This window comes from Mirounga leonina, unplaced genomic scaffold (genome assembly GCF_011800145.1).
Source record: "Mirounga leonina isolate KUSES-001 unplaced genomic scaffold, KU_Mleo_1.0 Mir_82, whole genome shotgun sequence".
In the NCBI taxonomy this organism is placed as follows: domain Eukaryota; kingdom Metazoa; phylum Chordata; class Mammalia; order Carnivora; family Phocidae; genus Mirounga; species Mirounga leonina.
In genome coordinates, this window is record NW_023270825.1 from 27,929,906 (window position 1) to 27,956,703 (window position 26,798).

Consider the following 26,798-nt stretch of genomic DNA (forward strand, 5'->3'; position numbering starts at 1 on the left):
CCAGGGGCAGGGTGGCACCTGGCTGCTTCTGTGCCCTCCATCCTGTCAATGCCAGGAGCAGCATCCAGGACAAAGCCCACCTCTATGGACCCTCCCCTCCGCAGAGGTGGGTCCTGCCTTCTAGAAGACTTCTTGTATAACCTCAGGATCCAGGTATGTTCTCCAGGGAGCCCCGTCTTTTGGGCCCCGTTAACAAAACAGCTACTCTGATCACCAGTTGACTCCTGTGTCCACTCTCCAAATTTGCACTATAATGTGGTAACGGTTAGCTACACGTGGCTATTTAGGTTAATTAAAATCAAATCAAACACGTAATTCTTCAGTGGCAATAGCCACGTTTCATGGACTCAGTGGCCACAGAACCAAGTGTCTATCCTACTGGACAGCACAGTTTAGAACATTTTTTATCATCTCAGAAAGTTCTATTGGCCATCCCTGCTCTATCTAGAGCTAAATCCCCACTGTTGAGGGGGACCTCTAAGCACAGTCAAGCTGAGGGGCAGCTCAACTGGGTCCCAGCAGATGATGGGATGGGCCATCTAGCCCTGCACTTTGGCTGGTGCCAGCACCACCCCCGCCCATTCCTTCCACCTTGGAAGGCCACCCCGGGGAGGGGGGGGTCCCAGCATTAGGGTGCACCCAGCACCTTCGGAAGGAGGACGGCGGTGGGAAGTTGCCAGTCCTGCGCACTGCGTCCTGCAGCGGGGAGAGCAGCTCTGCACCCCGTGGTCAGACCGCTTCAAGGCTGCACCCCTTTTTCTGAAAGAGCTGGGGGTGGTCCCAGGGCTCGCCTCTCCCACCAACTTCCCCTCGCCGCCGGGAGCGGGGGCTTCTCCCCCGCCTCGCTGTGCGGGGGAGGGGGGGGGGGCGCGAGCCGAGCAGCGAGCAGGGCGGCACTCACCGAGGACCCGGGCGCCGGGGCCAGCAGGAGGGGCACGAACAGGAGCAGCCGCATCTCGGCCTGCGGGAGAGGCCGGGGTTGGAGCGGGCGGGACAGGGCCCGGGCTCGGTCCGCGGTCCTGCGGGCGGGGGCGCGTCCCTCCGTCCGCGTTGCCCACCCGTGACCGCAGAGCCGCAGAGGGCCGAGCGGGAACGCCGCGGGGCTCGGTGGGCCGTGGCACTCACGTGGGGGAGAAAAGGCCCGCCTACTACTGGCTCCTAAAAGTCCAAGAATACCTTCTTTCAGGATTTCAAAGGGGAAAAAAAGAGGGCAATTAAAAATACTTGCTGAAGGACAGGTTCAGAATCAAAGCAATCAGTCTCACGGGTTTTAATTTAGCAAAAGAGTCTTTTTTAAAAAGCCATTATACCTGTTGTTTTTAAAACTTAATTTTTGGGGGGCGCCTGGGTGGCTCAGACGTTAAGCGTCTGCCTTCGGCTCAGGTCATGATCCCAGAGTCCTGGGATCGAGCCCCGCATGGGGCTCCCAGCTCCGCGGGATGCCTGCTTCTCCCTCTCTCACTCCCCCTGCTTGTGTTCCCTCTCTCGCTGTATCTATCTCTGTCAAATGAATAAATAAAATCTTTAAAAAAATAAATAAAACTTAATTTTTTAAAAGATTTTATTTATTTGATGGAGAGCACGCTCACACAAGCAGGGGGAGGCAAGCAGAGGCAGAGGGAGAGGGAGAAGCAGACTCCCGCTGAGCAGGGTGCCCGATGCGGGACTCGATCCCAGGACCCTGGGATCATGACCTGAGCAGAAGGCAGACACTCAACCGACTGAGCCACCCAGGTGCCCGTTAATATATATATATATATTTTTTGAAGATTTTTTATTTGACAGAGAGCACCATAAGCAGAAGGAGAGAGAGGGAGAAGCAGGCTCCTTGCTGAGCAAGGAGCCGGATGTGGGACTCGATCCCAGGACCCTGGGATCATGACCTGGGCCGAAGGCAGCCGCTTAACCGACTGAGCCACCCAGGCATCCCTAATATATATATATTTTTAAAGAAAGTCTCGGAAGATGCTTTTAAAACTCAAAGGCTTTAAAAACGTCAGTTGTATCCTACTTTAAACCCAAGCCAGCATTTCTCTGCACAAGCTCCACAAGTCGATTCTGTAACCAGTGTGTGTGTGTGTGTGTGTGTGTGTACATGCAGTGTGGTGTCTGAGTGTGCAGGCTGTGGATGACTCCGCAGGAGGAGTGTAGTGTGTGCACAGGTCCAAGGAGGTGTGTAGCATGTGCGTATACACAGTGTAGGTGTGCAGTGCGGCGTGAATGTGCAAGGAGGGTGTGTGTGCAGTGTGCTGTGTTCTGTGCACAGCATGTGCATATGTGCATGTGTGTACATGTCACTGTATTGGAGAATGACATAAGCAATATGCTCATTCAGTACGAAACATTAAGTGCTGACTTGTACGTTTAAATTTAAAAATCTGTAATCTACCAATGTTATAAATTTTTAAAGTATAAAATGACTTCATTTTGCAAGGACAGAACAGCATACTAAGCCAAGTTCAGCAAAATTTAACCTGGCACATTTAGCGACGTACATGCTTCGTTAACTTAGCACAAACGGTGATTCATTTAGTCATTTTCACAGTCAAATCAGAGGTTCCTGGGGCTAGCAGGTGGGGGGGGGGGCTTGAGGGGGGTGCTGCCTCCTCTCCCACACGCCGCCACCCCCACCGACCTCTGCTCTGCGCCCGCAGCTCCTGTAAGGGCAGCGTGTGAGAGGGGAGGCCCGCGTTTGAGAACCAATGACTAGATGAGCGACAAGGGATGCTTCTCTAGAAGAGACCGCCTTTAGGAACGGAGGCGAGCAGAGCCCAGGGAGAGACTGGAGAAAAGACTGTACTTACAACTGCTACTAGGTTCTACCACCACCGCTACAATTGCACTAGATCAAGACCCCCAGCTGCAATCCCGAGGTCCCGAAAGCCAGAGAGGTTAGTTCAATTCACTTGGGAGAAAAACAGAAACAAGACACCGTCCAACTCCAGGGCCAGCCCTGGGTCTTGGGCCCCCGGACCACCCTGCGGGGCTCCCCCAGCTGCACGAGGGCCCGGCCCGCTGCGCCCCCGGCCGGCAATGTGCGCTCTTTTCACGTCGTGTCCCCGAGGAACGCGGCGGGGCCCGATCAGGGCCGAAGCAGCGGCCGGGGGTGCTCCGCGGCCGAGCAGGTCTGCGCCTCCTCGCGGGGGCTGGCCCAGGACCCGCGCTCGGGGCTCCTGCGCGCCCGGCGCCCCATCCCCCCACCGCCCCCGGCGGACACCCGGACGCCCGCGGCCGGCGCGAAGCCCTTCCCCGTCCGCCCCCTACTCAGGAATCTGCCCGGCTTCGGTCGCGAGGAGGCGCCCGCGGCCCGCACCCCAGCTCGGGGACGGGCCCCCAGCCCCTCCACCCGCCCGGGGACGCGCCCGGTGCAGCCCCCGAAAGCGGAAAGGTGCGCTTCCTACGGGAGGCGCCGGGGCGACCCGGCACGCACGGGCCCTGGCGGCACCTCGGGGTGGGGGCGCGCTCGGTCTGCGGAGCCCGGTGCCGGGGCGGCGCGGGAACGGCGTCCCACCGAGGCGAGGTCCGAGGGCCGGGCGGCGTGGGCGCGGGGCCCGGGTCGCGTCCGGCTGCCCAGCACGAGCCCCCGTAGCTCCCCGCGTCTCCTGCCCGCCGGTGACCTCCCAGCCCCTCCCAGCGGTGACCTGGCGGACAGAGCCGGAGGCAGGGTCTCCTCGGGGGTCCCCCACTTCCTCCGACGCGGCTCTGCCCGCGGGCCGGGCGGGGCGCGTTCCTGCAGCAGCCCCGGGCCGAGCCGCCGCTGCCGCCGGGTCCCGGTCCCTCGGCTTTCCTACCTGTCTCCGGGCGCGCAGGGCCCGCAGTGCCGCTCGGTCGGTGCCCGCCCTGGGAATGGGAGGCTGGCCTGGCGGCGCGGAACGCCTGCGGAGGTTGGACTTTCCCTGCCGCTGGCTGGCTGCCTCCCCGCCCCAACTCCCCCCACCCGGCTCTGCAGACACCCATCCCCAATCCCAGTGGAGCGGCACCCCCAGCGGCCGGTGCTGCATCCCCGTGGGTCTGTGCCAGGGCTTGGCTTGCCCTCCACTCTGTTTCCTCTCTTGGGCGGACACTAGTCACCACCCCGTCCCATTTCCTCTATGCCTAAGTCACCCACCTCTGTATCATCCCCCCTCCACGCCCCTCTTAACTCACAACACACCTCGGTGTCAGGCTCTCTGCTCCTCTAACACCCTGGAATTCTATACAGGGAGACCTCACTCTATTCGGCCTCCTGGGGTTGTTTTGGGATTTGGGGGGCTTTTTTGCGATTGGCTTTATTCCGCTTTGCAGATAAATTGCATCTTTTACAAACTGAAGGTTTGTGGCAACCCTGCCTGGAGCAAGTCTCTTGGCATCCATTTTTCCAACAGCATTTGTTCACTTCGAGTCTCTGTCATATATTGATAATTCTTGCAATATTTCAAAATTTTTCATGGTGATCAGTGGTTACGATGCCCTGCAAGCTCAGATGATGGTTAGCATTTTTCAGCAGTAAAGTATTTTTTAATTCAAAAAATTGTTTTTTTAGGAGCGCTTGGCTGACTCAGTGGGTAGAGCGTGGGACTCTTGATCTCAGGGGTTGTGAGTTTGAGCCCCACGTTGGGCATACAGTTTACTTAAAAATATTTTTGGTTTTTTTTAGACATGCTATCGCACACTTAATAGACTGCGGTATAGTGTAAACATAAGTTTTATATGCACTGGGAAACCAAAAAATTTATTGACTTACTTTATTGCAATATTCACTTTATTGCGGTGGTTTGGAACCAAACCTGCACTATCTCCAACATATGCCCGAACTTCAGCCACAGCTGAGTTTCTCCACACATACGCTGCTGCTTCCTACCCTCCTAGCCAGTTTCCCACTGCTGAGAATGCACTCTGGAAGCCCACTCTACCTTGCAAACTCCTACTCATCCCTCAAGACCCTGGCCAAATGTTGGCTCTTCGAGAAGCCTTCCCCACACCATGGCAGGCAGAGTCGGTCCCCACCGGGCTCCCTCAGTCTCTGTCCCTGTCTTTGGTGGTTTATGGTGCATCGCTCTGTGGGAATCTGAGTCTCCCAGACTCAGCTGTAAACTGAGGATAAATCTTGCCTCCCCATCACCTGTGCCCAGGGCACTTGGTAGGATCAAGGTAGGGGCTCAATAAATGTGATCAATTTAATTTCCTTTCCTAGTTGTCCTTTTTCTCAACAAAGGCACTTCTTGCCTGCCATCCCTTTTTTGAACCTGAAAATCACCTACCTCTAGGAAAACAGCATTGGCCCTGGGCCACATGGGAGGTGGGGAGGTCACAAGGCTGGTCCCTTTCCCTCATCCTCTTAGGCCTTTAGGCCTTTGCTTACCCTGGCCACTGGTCATTTCTTCCCCGGGTCTCCACCCCTTGTTCAGACCTCCCAGCTCCTGTAGGTCATTTCTCTAAGCTGTCACTGATATTCAGACAAAATGCTTATTAAAACAAGCATTTTAAATCTGCCCCATTTCTTACCCATCAATGAAGAGAGAAGCAGCTGCAGCTGTGTAGCAGGGGCCCCTGGGGACTGGTGCGAATTCTTAGGCAAAGATAAAGCTTGGCAGAGAAAAGGGAATGGAATTACTCAAAGCCTGTCTAAAAGAGGAAAACAGTTTCTTCCATTCAAGAAGCCCCACTCCCTGCCCCTGTAAGCCAGGAATTTTCTGACCTTGGTCAAAGGTCCCCCGTAAAGGAGGAGGAAGCTGCTTCTTCTGCTAAGGTGGGGGCTGGGTAGCCGAGGCCCCACCTTCCTTCCTGGCCTGTTCCTGGTTTTCCTCAATGAGCCCTTTTCAGACACCCCGGCCCACGAGTTCTTACTCCCCACCCCTGCTGCAAAGAAGCCCCCGAGGGTGGGGAGGCAGCGCCCACACACAGTGCTAAGGGGCAGCCTTGGACCCACCAGCAAGGCCCGAGCAGTTCCTGGCTTAGGCAAGTTGTCCTCCTCTCCAAGCCTCAGGTTCTGCTACCCCAGAGGGACGTGGTGAGTTCCGTGCCAAAAACTGGTGTGCACAATCAGTGTACATACAAAAAAAAAAAAAAAAAAATGGTGAGGTAGAAAGAAGATTCCAGGAAAAAGTGGGAGACCTTCCCTCTCATTGTAAATCCCCTCCCTCTGCGGGGCCCCATACCACGCCCTGGTATGGACCCTGGACGCACTCCCTTCCACTTGGGGGGCTGAGTAGCCCCTGGGGGTGGGGGGCAGAAGGACTACAGCCCTCGGAGGCAGACACACCTAGATTGGGGAACCTGTTCTGCTTCTCGTAGTGTGTGAATTTAGGAAAGTCAGGTCACCTTAAGCCTCAGCTTGCTCACTGGAGCCTCCCACAGAGGGTGGTGTAGGGAAGTCAGCGCTTCTCTAAAGAGCCCACTAAGCGCCAGTAAAAGTGAGTTCCTTCTGCCCCATGTTCCCTCTGCCTGTATCCTGGATTCCGTACTTCCAGATCATCTCTGCAGACTGCAGATCTGGGGACACCACCTAGAAATAAGGGGCCAGATCTTTTTGTCAGGCTGGGTTGGGATGGAAAACTGGAGAGAGAAGGGAGAAGGCAAAACCTCAGGGCTCCCAGGATGCGCCACTTCCAGGAAGCCTTCCCGTCGGCCTGCCTCTGTGCTCCCCCAGCGCGGGGTTTGCAATTTGGAACAGCGGCAATGATACATTTGTCTCTCTTTCTCCCTCTCAACTGTGGACTTTGCAAGGTCAGGGATCTATCGTCCCCCCCCCAACCCCCCACCTTGTGCCCTGTACCAGAGGTTGGTGGCAGCCGTGAGGATGTCCCTCAAGAGAGCACGGTGCAGGAAGCATGGCTGAGGACAGAGTCCAGTTGCCACACATCGGGCTGCATCACGTTCTGAAGGCCAGCCCTGTTCCTGCTCCCACCTGCTTATCTTCACAGCGTCTCCCCTAATAGATCTCTTGCACATCTAATCGGACCTGACACACAGGGTTCTTGGTTGCAATGCACAGAAAAAGAGGTAGTTCACTTAAACAGAAGCATTGCTTAGAGTAAGGACATGGAGAGCTCATGGAATTGACAGGAAGGCTAGAGAATCGGGCACAGACAAGGGCTGCAGTCCCTGCCAAGGTCATAGACCATGGCCCAGGGACAGTTCTGGTTAGGACCGTCGTACTGGATACTGGGCTCCTGCCCCCACCACTTTCGTGCAGGTTACACTGACCCATATCACCCCCGGAAAATCGCCTGAATGGTCCTTGTAGATACCAACCCCAACAGGAACATGCTTGCACCCTGTTTGCCAAGACCTAAGAAACAAGAACGGGCAGGTTCCCCAGATGGAAACCCCATTCAGATGCTGGGCTACCCCCCAAAAACAGATGTCTTCCATCTCCCTTCGGCACCCAGCATATGGTGTTTGTGGACCTGAACTTAGAATGCTGCTTCTCTTCTTCCTTCTCTTTCTGGTGGTTGTTTATTCATTCCTTGAACGTTTGACGGCCTACGCTGCCAGAAGCTGGGGAGAGACCTGTCCAGTGTTGCTATACATTTACCAAGCAGCTCTCTGGAGGAGAAAATTTCCGAGGTGTAAATACTTGATGTCTGTTTTCAAGCTACCAAGGTAAAGTCACAAACCACAGGGCTGGGAAGAGACACGGTCAGCTCTCCCAAGCCATGGGCTCCAACATGCACCTCGTCCTGCCCTTGGGGAGGTCACATTCTAGTAGGGAGGGCATTGCATGGGAGCGTTGTGTGTGAATTTAGAATAAAACAATCTTACAACCTGAATATTCAAATATTTCCACTATGCCCCAGCCCACTAGGAATCCAAAAGGAAAAAGAACACTTCCCATTTGAGGATTTCTCCATTTCTCTCTCTACCTTTTCTTCACCCTCCCACACATATATCCATTTCCCTTGATAGAGTCAAAGCTGGGGGAAGGTTGGTGGGGGGGAGCGTAAATGCTCCTTCTTAGTCTGCCCCTCAACTTGACTCCGCTTCCAAATCCCACACTAATCTGTTCTCCTCCCCCTCTTGCTGCCATATCCAAGGCAGGACCTTGAAACACCAAGCAAGACCACGAGAGTGAGAAGTCCAAAGCTCACTATGTCTGACAAGTGCTGTCATAAGATAAGCCACCTGGCCTTTGGAGGGGAGTTTTATCCTCAAAGCTGGGACAGAAATAGGGCCCCCTGACCCTTCCTGCAGACATGAGGGCCATCTGGAGAGAAAGAACAAGTCCTGGGATGTTCGTCAGTGACATCAGGCCTGACACGGACCCACCCTATCTGCCCCATCCTCCATCCAGATCCTGGGACAGGGCACCAGAAGGGAGGGGGAGACCATGTGAAGAAACTGGAGTTGGGGCAGGAGATCAGAGTCAGGAGACAGCAACACAGAGGGAAGAAGGGGCCTTTCCAGAAAACTTGTCCTGCTTGGCTCCCACCCAGCAGCTCCAGCCTGAGAGATCTCATCCCTTTCCTTCCACACAGGAACACACACACATGTGCACACACACTGTAGGGATCGGGCTACAGTATCCTCTGCAGAAACTCACTGCATGAGCTCCTGAAGACATTAAAGGGGCAGGTGTGAGGAGCCCCCCCGCCTTGCCCACCCTCTGCTTCCTAGTGGGAGAGGGGTTCGGGGCCCAGGCCCCCACAAAGGTCAGTGTGGGGTGTGGGACCAGCCTAGAGGATCCCTCTGAGCTCAGGGTGGGTGCCCCAGCCTTGAGAGTAAACCTGACCTCCTGTGGCTGAGTGGCGGTGGCCTCGGTGCCCCGATCAATAGTGGCAGAGACAGGGTGAGTCCTTGTGCCCTCGCTGCAGACCCTACCTGTCTGGCTCAGCCTCTCACTGCTGTCCCTGTCGGCTGCCAGGGAGGGGCCCTGGACTGGGACCCCCACGGGCCAGTTGCTGACGCTTTTGGATCCTTTCCTCTTGGTCTCTCTCCACCACACTCCCAGGGTGCTGCTTATCTCCTCTGCTGCTTCAGCCCCTCTGTGTTTGGATAATTCTCAGCCCGGAAATTGAGAAGTCTCTGTGCCTTGTGCCGAAGGCCTAGAAACATTACCCAGAAAGTCAGAGGGCCAGCACCTCTCAATTCAGAAACGGACTTCCCAACACTCAAGTTAAATCAGGAAGGAAATTCTACTAACTTTGGTGGGGGTAGGGGCTGTGGCTGGGGACCTTCTCTAACTTCAGTAATTTATGGACCTGTTATCCTATGACCCTTATTTTCAAGTATAACACCACTTAAAGATATATAGACATAAAACTGGGTCTGAGCTTTTTATTTTTACAGCCTTTAAAACCGTATTATATATATCTAGGTCCCAGTTCCTTATTAGAAACTCTTGGAGCCAAATATGTTTCAGGATTGAGCATTTTTCAGCTCTTAGAAGTTACGAAACTGCATATGATATATGACCTCCAGGACAGTTGGGAAGCCCTCTTTAATCAAAACTAACCAACCAAAAGCAACAACAAAACCACACACACTGGGCGTCTGGGTGGCTCAGTTGGTTAAGCAACTGCCTTCGGCTCAGGTCATGATTCTGGAGTCCCGGGATCGAGTCCCACATCGGGCTCCCTGCTCAGCGGGGGGTCTGCTTCTCCCTCTGACCCTTACCTTCTCATGCTCTCTGTCTCCCATTCTCTCTCTCAGATCAATAATCTTTAAAAACACACACACACACACACTTATAGCTCTGCAGCAAAACATACAAATAGTCACCTAAACAAGCTAAATTGAGACACTAAATAGCTTCATACGAGTTCAGGCCAGGTCTTACTCACAAACTTAGGAGAAAATTTTCAGTTTTGAGTCTTCTGAATTTCATAACTGCAAATAAGGGATTGTAGACCTGTAAAAATTAAACACGACATAACTACAAATGGGGTTCACGACATTAACACAATGTTAATGGCAGTGACAGAAGCCGGTGGCCTGCTGAATTCCATCATGGGTGGGCCATGAATGTGGGAGCATGGGAGACGGTGGGGTTGGAGAAGGCGTGAGTCTGTGCGGTCCACAGGCCTGGATTGGAGTCTGGCATCGCCACTCATTGGCTGGGACACGTCTGGAAGTTAGCCTTCCTGCATGGCAGTTTCTTCATTTTTAAAAGGAAGACAATGGATTAGTGTAAATTTCAAAAAAAAAAAAAAAAAAGCTAAAATGGAAAATTCCCAAGAATCAACAGCCCCCGGGGCTGAGAACAAAGGAGGGCAGCAGAGAGATGGGGGGTGGTGTGCTCGCATGTACTTATACACACACACACACACACACACACAGGCCGCCACTCAGCACAGACCCTGAAGTCCAGCTGTGAGGGGGCCACACATGTGGCCAGAGTGGGGAAGGATGTGCTTCTCAAAGCGGGGCATGTGGTCTTGGGGACACTGAAAGACACGGAATACACAAGGCACAGATTTGGTGGAACATCCACTTTAAGATTGGGAGTATGTTATGTGGGGGCTGGGGGGAAATATGTTTCGTAATGGTTTATGATGGTGTTGTGTTTATTTTTATATAAAACAAACCTACAACAGCATGGATGAACCTTGAGAACATTGTGCTCAGAGAAATAAGCCAGACACAAAAAGACACCTATTGCGTGATTCCACTGATTTGAGGTAGCTGGGCAGTCTAATTCATAGAGACGGGAAATGGAATGGCGGTTGTCGGGGTGCAGGAGGGGGGAGGGGGTCAGTCCTGAGAGCTGCACAACGGTATGGATGTGTTAAATACCACTGAACTGCACACTTAAAAATGATTCAGATGATACCTTTATATTTTGCCAGAATAAAACAACTAAGTACCCTGTGAAATACAATTACATTAGAAAAAGTCTTTTTTTATTTTTAAAGATTTTATGTATTTATTTGAGAAAGACAGAGATAGTGAAAGCGCAAGCAGGGAGGAGAGGGAGAAGCAGACTCCCTGCTGAGCAAGCGGGGCTTGATCCCAGGACCCCGGGATCATGCCCTGAGCCAAGGCAGACTGCTTAACCGACTGAGCCACTCAGGCGTCCCACAATTAAATTTTTTCTCTCCTTTTTTTTTCAACTCCAGACATTTCTGCCCGGGGCAGTCACTGTGGGCCAGGTCCTAGCTCCTCAGGGTCTCATGTTCCCCTATTGAGCGTTAGTTAGAAAACATGAAGAACATGGTCAGACTCCGCATTTTACAGAGGAGAAAACAGAGGCCCAGAGAGGTGACCCAGTTTGACAGAAACAGGTCTGCAGGGTGCCTCCATCCTGGAGGTAAGAAGCGGAGGCTCTGGGCTCAGCGCCTCTCCCGCTTTCTTGTGGCTGAGTGTGGGGCTGTGACTCATTGTCTCCAAGCTTCCATTTTCTCACCTGTGAAAGGTGGGATAAGGATGACCTGGGAACAGTGCTTGTGATGGGCTCAGTATAGTGTCCGAGGCACATTGATAGTAAATGCTCAATGGAATTGGTTTTATGGGGCAAGTAGTTTTCTCTGGGGCTTTTCTTGGTTAAATGATGGTTAATCGTATGTGGAACATAAGAAACAGCGCAGAGGATCACAGAGGAAGGGAGGGAAAACTGATGGGAAGAAATCAGAGAGGGAGACAAACCATGAGAGACTCTTGACTCTGGGAAGCAAACTGGTTGCTGGAGGGGAGGTGGGAGGGATGGGGTAACTGGGTGATGGGATGAGCACTGGTGTTATGCACAACTGATGAGTCATTGAACACTACATCTGAAACTAATGATGTACTGTATATTGGCTAATTGAATTAAATTTTTAAAAATAAGGGTTAAGTACAAGTATTAAGAACCATGCTATCCTTGGGGCCCCTGGGTGGCTCAGTTGGTTAAGCGACTGCCTTCGGCTCAGGTCATGATCCTGGAGTCCCTGGATCGAGTCCCTGCCCAGCGGGGAGTCTGCTACTCCCTCTGACCCTGCCCCCTCTCATGCTCTATCTCATTCTCTCTCTCAAATAAATAAATAAAATCTTAAAAAAAAAAAGAACCGTGCTATCCTTTATTCCTTCCGCATTCAATGTGGTGACACTGACTCTGGACAAACCCATATATTTCTCAATGTCACAAGCGTGCCCTGGGGGAGGAATCCTGTTTGGATTCAATCTGACCAGTTATTTATAAATAGGGGGTCTCTTGAGCAGATAAAGCCAAGAGGTCATCCCCAGCACAGCCTTGTAAACAAAGGCAAAATTGGTTAATGTTTGCTCTTACTTAAAACATGTTCCCCCCACACGGCCTGTTTATGTCATCCTGCGTGGAAATCCCCTCCTGTGGACCCCTAATCCACCCATTACATCATTTATTCACCAAACACTTGTTGAGCAACTCACTCCCAGGAGGCCTAGGATGGGGCGGTGATCGCATGCACCCAGCTCCCCCCACCGCTCAGCCAGCTGGTCCCCACACCACTAGAGGGTGTGGGGGGCCTGGGGGCCCGCTGGGAGGCACGCCTCCACGGTCTGCGGGCACTTGCCCTCACTGGCCCCCCTCACCCTGCTCAGAGGCGTCGGGGTGAACAAGACCTCTTCGGGGCCCGGGGGGCTGCGGGAGGCGCAGGAGCGTCCGACCCCAGGGGCGTGGAAGGAAGCCCCGGGCCCCCACAGCCGGAGACGGAACCCGGGGCGGCGGGGGCGAGTCCGGGCGCGGCTGCGGAAACAGCTGGGCTGGCTGGGCCAGTGCGGGGGTTGGGGGAGCTGGGGAATGGGGAATGGGGAACGGGGAACGGGGTCGGACTCGTCTCCGGCGCCCGGGGCGGGACAGGGGCCCTGTGCAGGGGCGGCCAGGCCTCGCCCTCCTCCTCGTCCTCGGCCGCTAGGAGGCTGGAGCGCTGCCCGGGGAGACGAGCTGGAGGGCCTTCCCGGGGGCCAGGGAGCCCGGTGCCCCGGCAGCCCCCGCCTGCTCACCCGGGACCTCCAACTGGGACGGGCCTCTCGGGGTCAGATCGCCTGCCTCCCCTCACAAAACTGTTGACCAGTGCATTTGACTTAAAAACGAAAATCAATTCATGCCACAATTATCATAGGCTTGGAGTGCCTTGGTGAGTCACCCATCGTTAACGACCAAAGTTGCGTAATCACTTGTAACAAGTCTGTGACTTACCTCACCAAGTTATCCACAGCACAAGAGGGAAAGGGGGAAATCTGGTCCTTGCCGGCTGCAGAGGACCCGCTACCTGCGGACAGGGGCAGGGGAGAAAACCCGGTCCCTTTGTCTCCCCAGGGCGGGCTGCGCCGGGGTCCTTGCCACGGGCCCGCCTGACACATAGGGGCGCCCTGGCTTAGACGATCCTGCATCACCAGAGTCCAACGGGCTGCGCCGTCAATAGCACATTCACCCCGAGGCAGCTGGCTGCACTGTGGGGTTCCCTTAGCAAACACTCATGGGATTCCCTTCTGAACGGCCAGGGGAGCCATAGTAAGAACATACGAAGTCTGGCCCTCCCCTCCCAGCCCGGCCCGGGAGGGCGCCCCCCGGAGAGAGACCGAGTGAAGGCAGGGGTCAGCCGGGATAGAAGAGCCCTTCCCCTTCCATGGGCACTTTACGGCCCTCAAGCCTGACGATGTTTCTTAACTGATGACCTTCTGGCTGCGTTATTCCAGAGAAGACCCCTGAACTAGGAGGGAAAGGGGCGGGGGAAGCGTGGGAAACCCACCCCGGCAGAAGGATGGCAGAGAGGTCGTGTTCAGCGTTTGAGAAAATCTTAAGAAATCATACATTCGCAAGTAAAACCCAGTCACCTCACTAAACAAGCCTTACGCTATTTTATGGCATATGTAGGCAAATCCGATTAGTAAAGAAAAACTACTGCCTGATGAGTTACAATACTTGGTGGACAAAATCTTCGAAAATCTAGATGCAGGATGAAGTCCCTGAAATCTCTCCTCAGTCTCTCTCGGTATTTGAGAGACTACTCTGTATCCATCCCTGTGATAGCCCTATCCAGAGGGGATGTGCCAGCCCTTAAAGAACTCGCTTAAATCCAGGTATTTAAATGTAGTGTAAATATAGTGATCTAGCTCCCAGTTTTTTCTACTTTCAGATCTTCCTTGTACATATCACTGAGTTTATTTATTTTTTTAAGATTTTATTTATTTGACAGGGAGAGAGAGAGCAAGCACGAGCGCACAAGCAGGGGAAATGGCTGGGAGAGGGAGAAGCAAATTCCCTGCCAAGCAGGGAGCCCTATGCGGAGCTCGATCCCAGAACTCTGGGATCATGACCTGAGCCAAAGGCAGACCCTCAACCGACTGAGCCACCCAGGAGCCCTGATATCGCTGAGTTTAGTGCACTTGACTAGGTCTGCTACCCTAGAAAACTAATCACAATCAGAATCTTACCTGCAGTCCACCTGAAGATATGCTATGGGTAGAGGGGTAACAAAATCCTTTCCTCTTTCCCATGAGGAATTGACCTGGGGTTACTACATAATTAAAACAATTTTAGGGGGGAAAAAGGACAAACAGTGGCAGCAAGAGTATGTCACCCCTTGTCCTAAGAATCAAGACTCCACTGGAGCGCCTGGCTGGCTCAGTTGGTGGAGCATGTGACTCTTGATCTCAGAGTTGTGAGTTTGAACCCCATGTTGGGTGTAGAGATTACTTAAAAATAAAATCTTTAAAAAAAAAGGAATTAAGACTCCAACAAACTTGGTTTGAGGCTCTTCCATTTCTCCCCTTTAGAGGGTGTGGCATATGAGGCACAGAAGGACGAGCCCCTGTAAGAGAATCAATCTTGATCAAGATTAAGAGGTCCCTGTGCTGAAAGACCCCTGTGGTAGGCCAGGTTACATTCTCCATGGTTTCTACAAGTCATCTAATGAAGAAGGTATATTCTCAGTAAATATGGAAACAGATTTAGTTAGCTGATTGGGTTTTCCTCTGGGTAAATCATCACTTTAATTAAAAAACCAATTATCCTTGGGTGTCTCTCACATACTTCTTCCTTCCTGATTTTTTGGTGAATGTCCTTCATCTTAATGCCAATTCAGAATCTTCCCTTTTTTTCAAACTTGGTTCCAACTTTGTTTCTGGAAAACATTCTGATCTTAAACCCTGTCTTTTGTGGATCTGTTGCTTTGCACTCCCAAATGATGTAATGAGTCAACACTGTACTTGTTACTCACATATGCTGTCCTCTCACTTTTAACCAGATCCTAAGCTATTGGTGGGCAAGGACTCCCTCACCACACACATACAGAGCACACAGAAGAGTCTCCAGAGAAAATGGCTGGGCTACAGAAGACTGTGGTACTTACCTTAGTGATGCTAGGAAATCCAACCTCATTATTCTTGCTTCTCAACCCTGCTTGAGGACATTCTTCATTCTCTTTAAGAACCCGAAAAATCGGGGCGCCTGGGTGGCTCAGTTGGTTAAGCAACTGCCTTCGGCTCAGGTCATGATCCTGGAGTCCCGGGATCGAGTCCTGCATCGGGCTCCCTGCTCAGCAGGGAGTCTGCTTCTCCCTCTGACCCTCCTCCCTCTCATGCTCTCTGTCTCTCATTCTCTCTCTCTCAAATAAATAAATAAAATCTTAAAAAAAAAAAAAAAAAAAAGAACCCGAAAAATCAGAAACCTCTCCCAGCTGATGAGAACAAATCATGGTATTTCTGTGGCGGACTCTAGTGACATGGCCTATGAGATTCATAAAAGCAAATGATGTCTGTGATTCCCAAAGGAAGGAATGAACACCTTCCCTGCGGATTGATGCTCTTAGCCAGTGTAGCTCTTATATGTTCTTTCTGAAGACAATAGCCAACTTTGGTTTTCCTGTACGATCTTTTTTTTTTTTTTTAAGATTTTATTTGGGGCACCAGGGTGGCTCAGTCGGTTAAGTGTCTGCCTTCAGCGCAGGTCATGATCCCGGGGTCCTGGGATCAAGTATGGCATCAGGCTCCTTGCTCAGCAGGGAGCAAAAAAAAAAAAAAAAAAAGATTTTATTTATTTGAGGGAGAGAAAGCACGAGCAGGGGGAGGAGGGGCAGAGGGAGAGGGAGAAGCAGACTCCCCACTGAGCAGGGAGCCCAACACGGGGCTGGATCCCAAGACCCTAAGACCATGACCTGAGCCAAAGGCAAACGCTTAACTGACTGAGCCACCTAGGTGCCTGCCCACCATCTTATTTTTTTTTTTCACCATCTTATTTCTGATCAGTAATTCCCAATATTTTATATGCTATTCACCGTTAGAAACAAAAGGTTTTGCCGAGTTTTAGGAAACTGACAGGACTATCAATACATGTAATGTTGCTTTTTTCCATTGATGTGACCTACATAATTTTTTTTGGTTTTGCTTTTTTTTTTTAAGTAGGCTCCACACCCAACCTGGGGCTTGAACTCACAGCCCTGAGATCCAGAGTTGCATGCTCTACCAACTGAGCCAGCCAGCTGCCCCCATAATTTTGAAAAGATAATCAATCCTCCAGTACATAAAATATCTGCATTGTACTACAACATACACGTTCCATAAGTTTTTTTGACAGCTTTTACATCAACTGATTTTTTTAGAAAAAAATATTTTCAGAAACTAAGTATTAAGAATAGTTGTTTTGAGACTTTCAAAACATGATCCGTGTTTTGCTCTGATCCATTCCACTCCCACTATGAGTAACAGACACAATGCTTTTGTATTTAACTGTTTCCTGCTAAAGGTTCAACAGTTCTCAAAGTTACACATTATAATACTTCCATGTAAGAAAATTAGCACAGCTGGATTCATGCAGTCTTTATTAATTTGACAAGACAGGAAAATCTGCAATCATCTATCAAAATTATATCTTACCAAGAATTCAAAAGGTATTTAAAAAAGATGTAGTCACAGTCTGTCTGAATCACGTACAAAGCAGTGTCTGTAGAAGCAAAAGCCAGACGCCAAGCATGTAAATGATCCCGCTGAAACCTGCAGCCAGCACCTCCCCATCCCACCGTCAACAATCCTGCACTCACTACTTTCTACAGTTGATTTTGAAGCTGCCCTTTTACAAAGGAAAATTGCTTCCGGGGAAACCCTTCCTGCTCCGCACCTGGGCTGAAGTGCCAACACCAGCTCCAGGGCCCAGGGTGGACCCCGCTACTTCCTCAGGGCAATGTGGCAGCTGACCAAGGCCCCAGAAAACAGTCCGAGAAAAGGGTTCATTTCAGCACTTAGCTGGTTTTTAATACGTGCATCTGAGGTTTTTCCTATCACAGAGGGCGTTCAGAGGATGGCATCCAAATGATTCAGGAGGTGAGCGTGATGACAGCGTGGTTAGGAACACTCTGCTCAGCAACTTCACCGAGGGCCGTGAAGAGCTGAAACCACTGTTTTTAATCTCCTGTGCTTGGGGGATTTTAAAGAGAAGCAAGAAGATCACAAGGATCACTTCGGGGCTCAAACTCATGATGATGATATCGTTTTATCCCAGGGCAAGACTAAATGTCCAGTTTTCAAGTCCCCCCCACCCCCGCCCCGAGTCACCTTTGTGGTTCCCCCAGAGGTAAGGTTCTAGAACGGCAGGTCAGACTGTTATAGACCATCCAAAAGCAAGTAGAGAAAAAGGAGTACTTTACTGAAAGGAGTAGTTCCTGGGAGAATCAAGTCACCTTTATAACATCAAAGGGTAACCATGAAAAGGGGTTACTGACAAGTACCTGATATTTTAGAGAAGTTAAAGACGGCATCTATCAGCAAACAGGAAACTATAGCTGCATTCTGAGGATACATCTTATTCATCTTCGCATCTTTAGACTCCAGCACCATGCCAGGCACATTGAAGATGCTGAATTAATCTCTTCATAGTGGTTTCTGGGCTAGATCGTGAATGGGTGAATATGCAAGGCTAGGCCCTGGGGGTCAGGACCAGAGACTTGCTTGAGACGCAGGTGGAAGATCTTATGTGGGAGCTTAACTTTTTTTTTTTTTTAAGATTTTATTTATTTATTTGAGAGAGAGAATGAGATAGAGATAGCATGAGAGGGGGGAGGGTCAGAGGGAGAAGCAGACTCCCCGCCGAGCGGGGAGCCCGATGCGGGACTCGATTCCGGGACTCCAGGATCATGACCTGAGCTGAAGGCAGTCGCTCAACCAACTGAGCCACCCAGGTGCCCGGGAGCTTAACTTTTGTCTCACATTCTACAAATTATGACCAAGACTACTATATAAATTTTGAGGCCAAGTAAAGACAAGCACTAAGCTTACTGCATAGACATCGGTCATGGAAGGAGAGTTTTTAAAATCAAGGGACTTTAAAAACTGGGGATCCAGGAGTTTAAAAGTGAGGGAAGACTACCTCTCTAGCTGTTGCTTCTGCAGTGAAGTCAATAAATCATTCACTTACAGTTTTCTTCCAAGTTGCTTAGAAAGCTTTGTTCTCATCAAGAAATTTAATCATTTACAGTAAAAGCTGTGATCCCTGGACCACACGCTAACCTAGTGAGAATCAAAAACAGGAAAAGCAAGCTCTTCCTCTTTGAAAAAAAGGCCCACAGATCTTCCAAATATGGTCAGTATGCCCACAGGCTAGTTTGTAGCAACCTTCCATATTTAAACACTCTGTATTCTGTGAGCCAGTCAGGCTCAGACATCAGTGGCCACTCTTCTTCCTCCTCTTCAGTGGCCCTGCAGCCACCCCTACCCTGGGTGAGGGCACGTCTGCAGCGGACTTGGTACTGTGCTCCCTGTGACAATCTATTTTTATGGTGGAAGACTAGCATTTTGATATTTCAGAAACAACTGAATTGACCCTAAGAAGAAAGTTCCGAGGCAAAAAGTTCTGCATCTGAAATTGGGGGTCTCAGGAAAGAAGAGGAGTTCTCTCCATGCTGAGATGTAGTTCCGTCTTGTAGAAAGTGAGTTTTATTGCAGTCTTTCTACACAGGACAGTGATACAAAGGATGGTCTTGGTCACACTCACACCACATACCCTCTTCTGGGATGAACCTTTCACAAAAGATACGGTACTTCTGGGACCTTTGCACAAATAAACTACTCTAGATCAGGGCTCCCTCAGGCCTGCCTCAAGTTGCAAACACGTTCAGGTGGCTTTGTTGTAGTGGTTGATTCATGTGTCTTTCTAGAAGATAATACCCACATTGCTACATATCTAAGGAAAAAGAGAGAATCTTGGAAAGAAGGAGCTACACAAAGATAGAGATGAGCGAACCTACTACTTTAAGCCCCACTCTTCCTGTGCAGAGCACTTGTTTTTTGTTTTTCCTGCAGTTCTCAACCACCTACTGAGAGCCAGTTTTTACTTACACTCCGGTTATGACCAGCACACTACTGCTAAAGTTAGTTTATAATATTCTGTGACAGAAAACAGATATTCTAAACTCCAAGGAGAACCAGAAACCAGATCACATGATAGGCTGGAGAGAAAGCAGGCACAAGAAGAAAAGCTGGCCTTTCTGTTCAGCCACAAGGAGAGACTAAGTTTCTCACAAATGCTTGCAGTCTGATCACCATGGCTAAGGGCGGTCAGTGGTAGAAGAAGGGTTGTACCCAGCAAAGCTTTGCTTAGAGGAGGCATGTGCCCACAGGCTGATGGCTCTGTTCATGTCCCCAGCTGAGTTGCCCTGGGCCTCAGCCTGACAGCCCAGTTCAAAGGTACACTGAAATGAAAGGTAAGGCAGAAGGGAAAGCACAAAACACCCACTGGGAGGTTCTTGAGGAATATCTTGGTTCTCCTCCTTAACATCTGCCCACGGCATGTTAGCTCATTTTGTCCCATTGGCTATTAGAGGCCCCTTCTTTCTCTTCTTGGCAGCTGGTTCTCCTCCTGACCCTAGGTCCTCCCATGCACGGCTCACGGAGTAAAATCATAGCTTTCTCCAAACTCTTACTTTGTACTGACACAACTGACTTTATAAACTACCAGCTTTTGGCTGTTGATTCAAATTCCGACCCACAGTCAGAGACAATGGATTGTAGTAAAAAAAAGAAAAAAGAAAAACCAGGACAAAAAGTGCTTCACCAGCCATTTTACTCTTCTTTAATTCCACTGTCTTAGGGCACACATTGTATTTGCTACTGAAGAAATTATGACAGCGAGGCTGACAGCACTGATTCATAACACATTCTTTGCACCACACAAAGAGTAAAATTCTAGAGTAACTGGATCATCTGTTACCACAACAGAGCTGTCTCATTTGCTGTATAAGAGAATGCTTACGGGGGAGTCAGGGAGAGACGGGAAGAATGGAAGCATCCAGGGGCACGTGAACCTACAAGCATGTCTAAAAATAAAGAATTTGGTGGAAAATCCAGCACCTAAGGCTGATAGGAAACCATGTGGATACAGTTCCATTCTTTCCAGAAGTTACTGAATTTGGAACCTGAGGTTAAGACTTTTAGGATAAAGCAACCTCAAATCAGTTCAGACTGGCCATGGGAAGAAATGGCAACCGTTGATGGTACTGAGTTTCAGTGCTTGAAAACGAGACTTTTCAAAAATCAACCTATACACCTGACTTGACTCAAGGTGAAAAAAAAAAGTCTTATCTAAAAATGGTAAGTCTGCAGCAAAAAGGTCTGAAAGTTGGAGCCCCTTTTCAAAAATCTTTTCATCTTGCTGCTGGTGCCCGCTCTCCTTACAGTACCTCTGGAAAAGGTTCAGAATTCAAGACAGGTTTATTAGGTTGATCTTCAACATGTAGTTTAAGATGAAGAGTCCTGTTTGGTTTAAACCACGCCATTTAATTTCTTGGTAATGGTAGTCCTGAGAGTCTGCAGTGTTGGTAAAATCCACCTGTGACCAAGGGTTACGCTGCTGGTGGGAGCACAGCAACTTCATGGTCCGTCCCTTCTCCTCAGCCTTGTCCCTCAAATCTGGTAGTTTTTGCACCGAGGGACTCAGTCCATCACAATGACGTATGTCCAAATCATTTTCTGTAGATCCCTCCTTCCAGCGCCCAATGGTACAGGTGGTCAGGAAGACTTGGAAGGAAGCTGCAAAAAGTCCAGCTGGGAATCTTGCCTTTGTTAGATGTGGACACAGGAAAATCATCTTTGTCCTCCCCAGATTTCATTATAGTCAAAGGAGAAAAATCCATGGGATTCTAATTGCAAATATGCTAAATATAAAATTGATGGAATGCTAACTGGTCCATAAAGGGCTGTACAAGATAATCTGTGGCAAAGTAGAAAACCAGCCCAAAAGTGATAGAGATCGGAAGAGCTGGCAATGCTTTCTTGAAAATGGCGAGGAGTAACAATGTAAGGCACAAACCCTGTGGAGAGGAGGGGAAAAGACACCGACTCAGACAAAAGTATGGAAGTATTTCATGTAAAAACAACCCCATCACAAGTCCTGGTCTTAATTTAGTTCACTGAATTGAATACTATCCTTTGAGGTTAAATTTTAGGACACTTTTTAAAATTAAATTTGGAAACATTTATTTTCCTTTGCAGCATAGAGTTCATAATGCACACAGTTGATACTTCACCCCCTAATTGTAGGTAAGAAATAGAACCCAAAAATAAGTAAAACTATTTTAAATAACTGACATTTCTATCTAAAATATTGAGTCAGCTACTGTGAGTTTAGTTTGGCTGGCTAAAATCCCAGAGGTGAAAAGCATCCTCTGTGTTGTATGGGGGCAAAGAGGTGCTCACAGAATAAGCCAGTAAAAGTTTATGATGCATACATAGGTTTCTCTCACTATCTGAAAGTAGAGCATTCCTATGAAGCCTTTTGTAAGCCAAAATGGCATGAAGTGAAGCGTATCGCCATTTTCTCAGAGTTTGAATTATGCCACTTCACTCTTATGAAAGACCATTAGTATGGGAATGTTTTTTTTTTTTTTGTAAAAGCAAAAATCCTCGGGCGCCTGGGTGGCTCAGATGGTTAAGCGTCTGCCTTCGGCTCAGGTCATGATCTCAGGGTCCTGGGATCGAGTCCCGCATCGGGCTCCCTGCTCCTTGGGAGCCTGCTTCTCCCTCTGCCTTTCTCTCTCGCTCTGTCTCTCATGAATTAAAAAAAAAAAAGGCAAAAATCCTCCTTGTATTTCTTTTGGTTAGCAAAAATAGCTAAGTGAACTTTCAGAAAGTGGAAGAATACCTGTAAACACAGAGCAGTCATATAATATTGTCCTTTTACCCTAGCTATTGAGACAAGGTCTGAAAACTGAGCATCATTTCAGCTTTATCCAGAATAAGTAATTTTCTTCTTAAAAGATACCACACATCCAGAAAACTAACCTCAAAAGAAAAATGAAACACATGAAAAATTTTAACTGGTTTTATTATCATGACAAATGACAGATGTCATCATAAAATAAATGCATAAGAGACTCTCATCTAACTTCACTCACATATACCAAAGACACAGCATCTTTAGCAAAAATACCAATAAGATATATCTTATGACTTACTTATAGTTTTGAAAGCTTCAAGGTTCATGTTGTGACACTAAAAGCAAGATCTATATGGCATCATGCATTGTGTTAGCTTTTCTTGCCTCATACTTGCTGCCCAAGGAGCACCATCTGCTGCAGGTTGTGGCATTAAAGGCAAAATCACCACCACACTCAGGGACTATAAGTAAGGATCCAAGTACCCCTTTAAGACTGATCTAACACAGCTAACTTCCTATATATCTATGCTGCCTGGTTGAACAGCGGTTCCTAATCAGAGGTGCCTATCAGAACTTTCCAGGGAACTTCTTAAAAAAACAAACAAAAAAACCCCACACACAATTAAAACTTTAAATATCTCAGGGCAGGGGCCCCTGGCTGGCTCAGTCGGAGGAGCATGCAACTCTTGATGTAAGGGTTCTGAGTTCAAACCCCACATTGGGTGTAGAGATTACTTAAATAAAACTTAAAAAAACAAAACAAAACAAAAAACAAACTCAGGGCAGGGATGCATAGTTCTAAAAGCTCCCAGGTGATTTTAATGGGTGGCCAGGTGGCAACCTATTCAGGTAAGTTTCAATTTTTTTTTTAAAGCTCTCCAGGTGACTGGCACATTCAGCCCAGCTGGGGTTAAAATGGACCACCTTAAAAGGATGACATAATCAGAGTTTTGAGATGAGGAGCTGGGACATGTTTTTATTAGTGTATACTTACAATTAATATGGCTACAAAACAGGCTATGGTTGTGTTCCAGTCTCCACTGGCTGTTGCAGAAGCTTTACCAACCAGAACACTGTAGAAAATGAAATCTCCTAATCCAAGTTTTACTCCTCCTAAAAAAAGAAAAATTATGAAGTTTGTCACTCTTTGAGATCAACTCAAAAATGTAACTGCCGCAAAAAAAAAAAAGAAAAAAAAAAAGCCACTGCCACATTCCATCCTGTACTGAATGAGAAAACAGTAAATGATACATAAAATTCGGCTTTAGCTAGGTTTTCCTTTTTGGTTCTCTCCAATATGAATTTCGGATTTTATGTAGCTAACTCTGGAGTCTTTAACAGTAGATGCTGTTGTTATATATAAAAAGAACAATAACTGTCCTTACTGAATGCCTTCTTTACATGTGGCACTTGCTCTCATAAATCCTCACAAGAACCCCTATGATAGGTAGAATTTACTTCATAAAGTATACCCACTGTAAATGTACAGTTCAATTATTGTAAAAAATTTACAGAGTTGTCCAACCATCACCACAATCCACCACCCCAGGCCTTCTGCAACCACTGATCTGTTTTCTATGTGACTCTTCTAGACATTTCAAAGAAATGGACTCATAACAGTATGTAGTCTTTGTGACTCACTTCTTTCACATAATGTATTTTTGAGGTTTATCCATGATATTACGTGTGTCTGTATGGTTTCTTTTTACTGATGAATAGTTTTCCATTGTACAGATATATTTTACCAGTTGATGGACATTTGGCTTGTTTTCAGTTTGGGGCTATTATGAATAATGGTGCTATGAACATTATGCTGTGACCAAGGGTACACATCCCTGTGTGGACACAGTTTTCATTTCCAGTGGGTACATTCCTACAAATGGAATTGCTAGGTTATATGGTAAGTTTATCTTTAGTTTTGTAAGAAACTGCCGAATTATTTTCCATACTGGCTCTACCACTCTACATGGCCACCAGCAACACAGGAGCATTCTGGTTCCTTCACATCCTTCACCAACACTTGGTACTGCTAGTCTGTTTGATTATAGCCATTCTGATTAGTGATGTTGAGCAACTTTTCATGTGCTTATTAGCTCTTGTATTTCTCCTTTGGTGAAATGTTTAGCCAAAGCATTTCCCTATTTTTTATTGGAGTTAACTTTTTTTTAAATTTTATTTAAATGTGAACCAGAAATGTTTATTGCAGAAATTTGGTCAAAGTCCTCATCAGGTGGCCCCTGTTGAGGTTGGACTAGGGCCCTCTGTTCGTACTGGGCATATGTAAGTTATCTTCTATTATTGAGTTGTGAGCCATTATTTTTTTAAAGATTTTATTTAGGGGCGCCTGGGTGGCTCAGTCGTTAAGCGTCTGCCTTCGGCTCAGGTCATGATCCCAGGGTCCTGGGATCGAGCCCCGCATTGGGCTTCCTGCTCCGCGGGAAGCCTGCTTCTCCCTCTCCCATTCCCCCTGCTTGTGTTCCCTCTCTCACTGTGTCTCTCTCTGTCAAATAAATAAATAAAAAAAATTAAAAAAAAAAATAAATATTTTATTTATTTGAGAGTGAGTGAGAGAGCAAACGAGTGAGCGTGAGTGGGGGTGGAGGGGCGGGAGAGGAAGAGGAGAAGCAGACTCCCCACTGAGCAGGGAGCCCAATACAGGGCTCGATCCCAGGACCCTGGGGTCATGACCTGAGTCAAAGGCAGATGCTTAACCGACTGAGCCACCCAGGCGCCCCCGAGCATTCTTTACATATCCTTAACACAAGTTCTTCAACAGGATTTGAAATATGATTTGTAAATATTTTCTTAGTCTGTGTCTTCTCTTCCTTAATAGTATCTTTTCTAAAAAATTTTTAATTGTGGTAAAATATACAATTCGACGGCATTAAGTAAACTGACACTATTGTGCTACCATCCTCATCCTCCATTCACAGAATTCTTTACATCTTGCAAAACTGAAGCTCTGTAGCCATTAAACATCAACTGCTCCTTCTCTCCCTCCAGCCTCTGGCAACCATCATTCTGTTTTCTGTTTCTGAGTTTGACTACTCTAAGTACCTCGTATAAGTGGAATCACACAGTATTTGTTTTTGTGACTGGCTTATTTCACTTAGCATAACGTCCTCAAGTTCATCCATGTTACAGCATCTGTTAGAATTTCCTTCCTTGGGGTGCCTGGGTGGCTCAGTCAGGTGAGCGAGCGTCTGCCTTTGGCTCAGGTCATGATCATCGGGGTTCTGGGATCGAGCCCCACGGTGGGCTCCCTGCTCAGCGGGGAGTCTGCTTCTTCCTCCTCTGCCTGCCACTCCCCCGCTTGTGCTCTCTCTCAACAAAAAATCTTAACCAAAAATAAAAAAAGAATTTCCTCCCTTTTTAAGCCTAACAAAATTCCATTGTATGTATACACATTTTATTTACACACTCATCCATCAATAGATGCTTGGGTTGCTTCCACCTCATGGCCACTGTGGATAATGCTATGAAATTGGGTGTACAAATACCTCTTCTCTTAATGGCATCTTTTGAAGTGCAAACGTTTTTAATTTTGGCGAAGTCCAGTCTATCAATTTTTTCTTCTATGTATCAGTGTTGTATTGAAGAACTCTGCCCAACCCAAGGTCATAAAATTTTTCTTCTGTTTTCTTCTAGAAGTTTTAGTTTTACAAACACATTTCAGTTCATGATCCATTTTGAGTTCATTTTTGATTATGTGCATGACGGATGGACAGGGTGAAGCAGGGGTTTCCATTCATTCTTTTGCATGTGGATATCTAATTGTCCCAGCACCATTCCTGTTGAATTATTTTAGCACCCTTGGAAAAATTACTGACCATAAACGTAAGGGTTTACTTCTAGATTTGCAATTCTGTTCCACTGATTTATATGCCTGTCCTTGTGCCTGGATTGATTACAATGCCTTTAGAGTAAGTTTTGATGTCAGAGAGTGTAAATCCACCAATTTTTTCTTCTCTTTCAAAATTGTTTTGGATATTCAAAGTTCTTTACATTTACATCAGCTTGCAGACAATGACAAGCTGATCCTAAAACTTGGAACAAATGCAAAGGCCCTACGTTTTCTGTTATCAAACATTTTTTCCCTTCAAATTCTTTTCAAAACAATATATAATTAAGTAAAGGCTAAACAATGGATTCAAAAGATATGTTTTAACTTTGGGTGCCATTACTAATCCACAAAGCTTTACAACTGGCTTTCACCTTTCTGTTAAGTAACTATTCCCAGCTGAAGTTTGAGCCAGCCTGGTCTTAAAGTTTTGTTGTCTGGTTTAGAGAACCACTTCCAGGAGATAGAGGTAGAGGGCCCTGAGATATGGTCTGTTCCACATGTGGGTGAGAAAGAAGCAGAGTGCTGGTTAATAAGATATTACTGAGAAACCAGTGTTCTTCTTGAGTTGTGGGAGCCAGAGCCAAGTCTTCCTTAATGGAAAAGATAAACATATGACCCATGAAATCCGAAGCTATGAATTACAGTGTCAACCACCCTTTAACTTGCTAACCTTCCCAGACTGATGAATACTCTTCTCTCCAGTTTCATGTGTACAGAAGAGGCCAGCTCTACTACTTAAGTACTTGTGTGATCCAGAGCAAGTTGATTAACTTTTTTTAATCCTCAAATCCCTCAGCTCTAAGATGGGGATTACAAGCTATTTCAGAGTTGTTATCAAGAGTTAAAAAAATAGGGCACCTGGGTGGCTCAGTTGGTTAAGCGACTGCCTTCGGCTCAGGTCATTCCTGGAGTCCCAGGATCCAGGCCCACATCAGG

The 26,798-nt window shown here is 48.2% G+C and overlaps 2 protein-coding genes and 1 long non-coding RNA gene across 14 annotated transcripts in view; all 3 read right to left on the minus strand.

The window, feature by feature from the left end:
• PAPLN (papilin, proteoglycan like sulfated glycoprotein) overlaps window positions 1-3,868 on the minus strand; it is a 95,930-nt gene extending 92,062 nt beyond the window's left edge. For 5 of the 8 annotated variants that reach the window (XM_034993357.1, XM_034993355.1, XM_034993358.1 and 2 more), the window contains exons 1-2: window positions 2,805-3,305; window positions 902-1,158 (exon numbers count right to left, since the gene is read on the minus strand). In XM_034993357.1, the coding sequence (XP_034849248.1) occupies window positions 902-955 (54 nt within the window). In that variant the 5' untranslated portion in view covers window positions 956-1,158; window positions 2,805-3,305. Of the gene's footprint in view, window positions 1-901; window positions 1,159-2,804; window positions 3,306-3,791 lie in introns of those variants that run through there. The other 3 variants (XM_034993354.1, XM_034993353.1, XM_034993356.1) reach the window with 3 other exon arrangements.
• A 1,634-nt stretch (window positions 3,869-5,502) lies between these two features.
• LOC118002217 lies at window positions 5,503-7,232 on the minus strand. The gene is made up of 3 exons (XR_004676989.1): window positions 7,186-7,232; window positions 5,909-6,008; window positions 5,503-5,565 (listed from the first exon to the last, which is right to left on the minus strand). It is a non-coding gene; the product is annotated as an uncharacterized LOC118002217 (long non-coding RNA).
• A 12,678-nt stretch (window positions 7,233-19,910) lies between these two features.
• PSEN1 (presenilin 1) overlaps window positions 19,911-26,798 on the minus strand; it is a 69,964-nt gene continuing 63,076 nt past the window's right edge. For 4 of the 5 annotated variants that reach the window (XM_034992918.1, XM_034992917.1, XM_034992916.1 and 1 more), the window contains 2 exons: window positions 23,013-23,131; window positions 19,918-21,173 (listed from right to left, as the gene is read on the minus strand). In XM_034992918.1, coding sequence (XP_034848809.1) covers window positions 21,018-21,173; window positions 23,013-23,131 — 275 coding nt within the window. In that variant the 3' untranslated portion in view covers window positions 19,918-21,017. Of the gene's footprint in view, window positions 21,174-23,012; window positions 23,132-26,798 lie in introns of all 5 variants that reach the window. The other variant, XM_034992914.1, reaches the window with a different exon arrangement.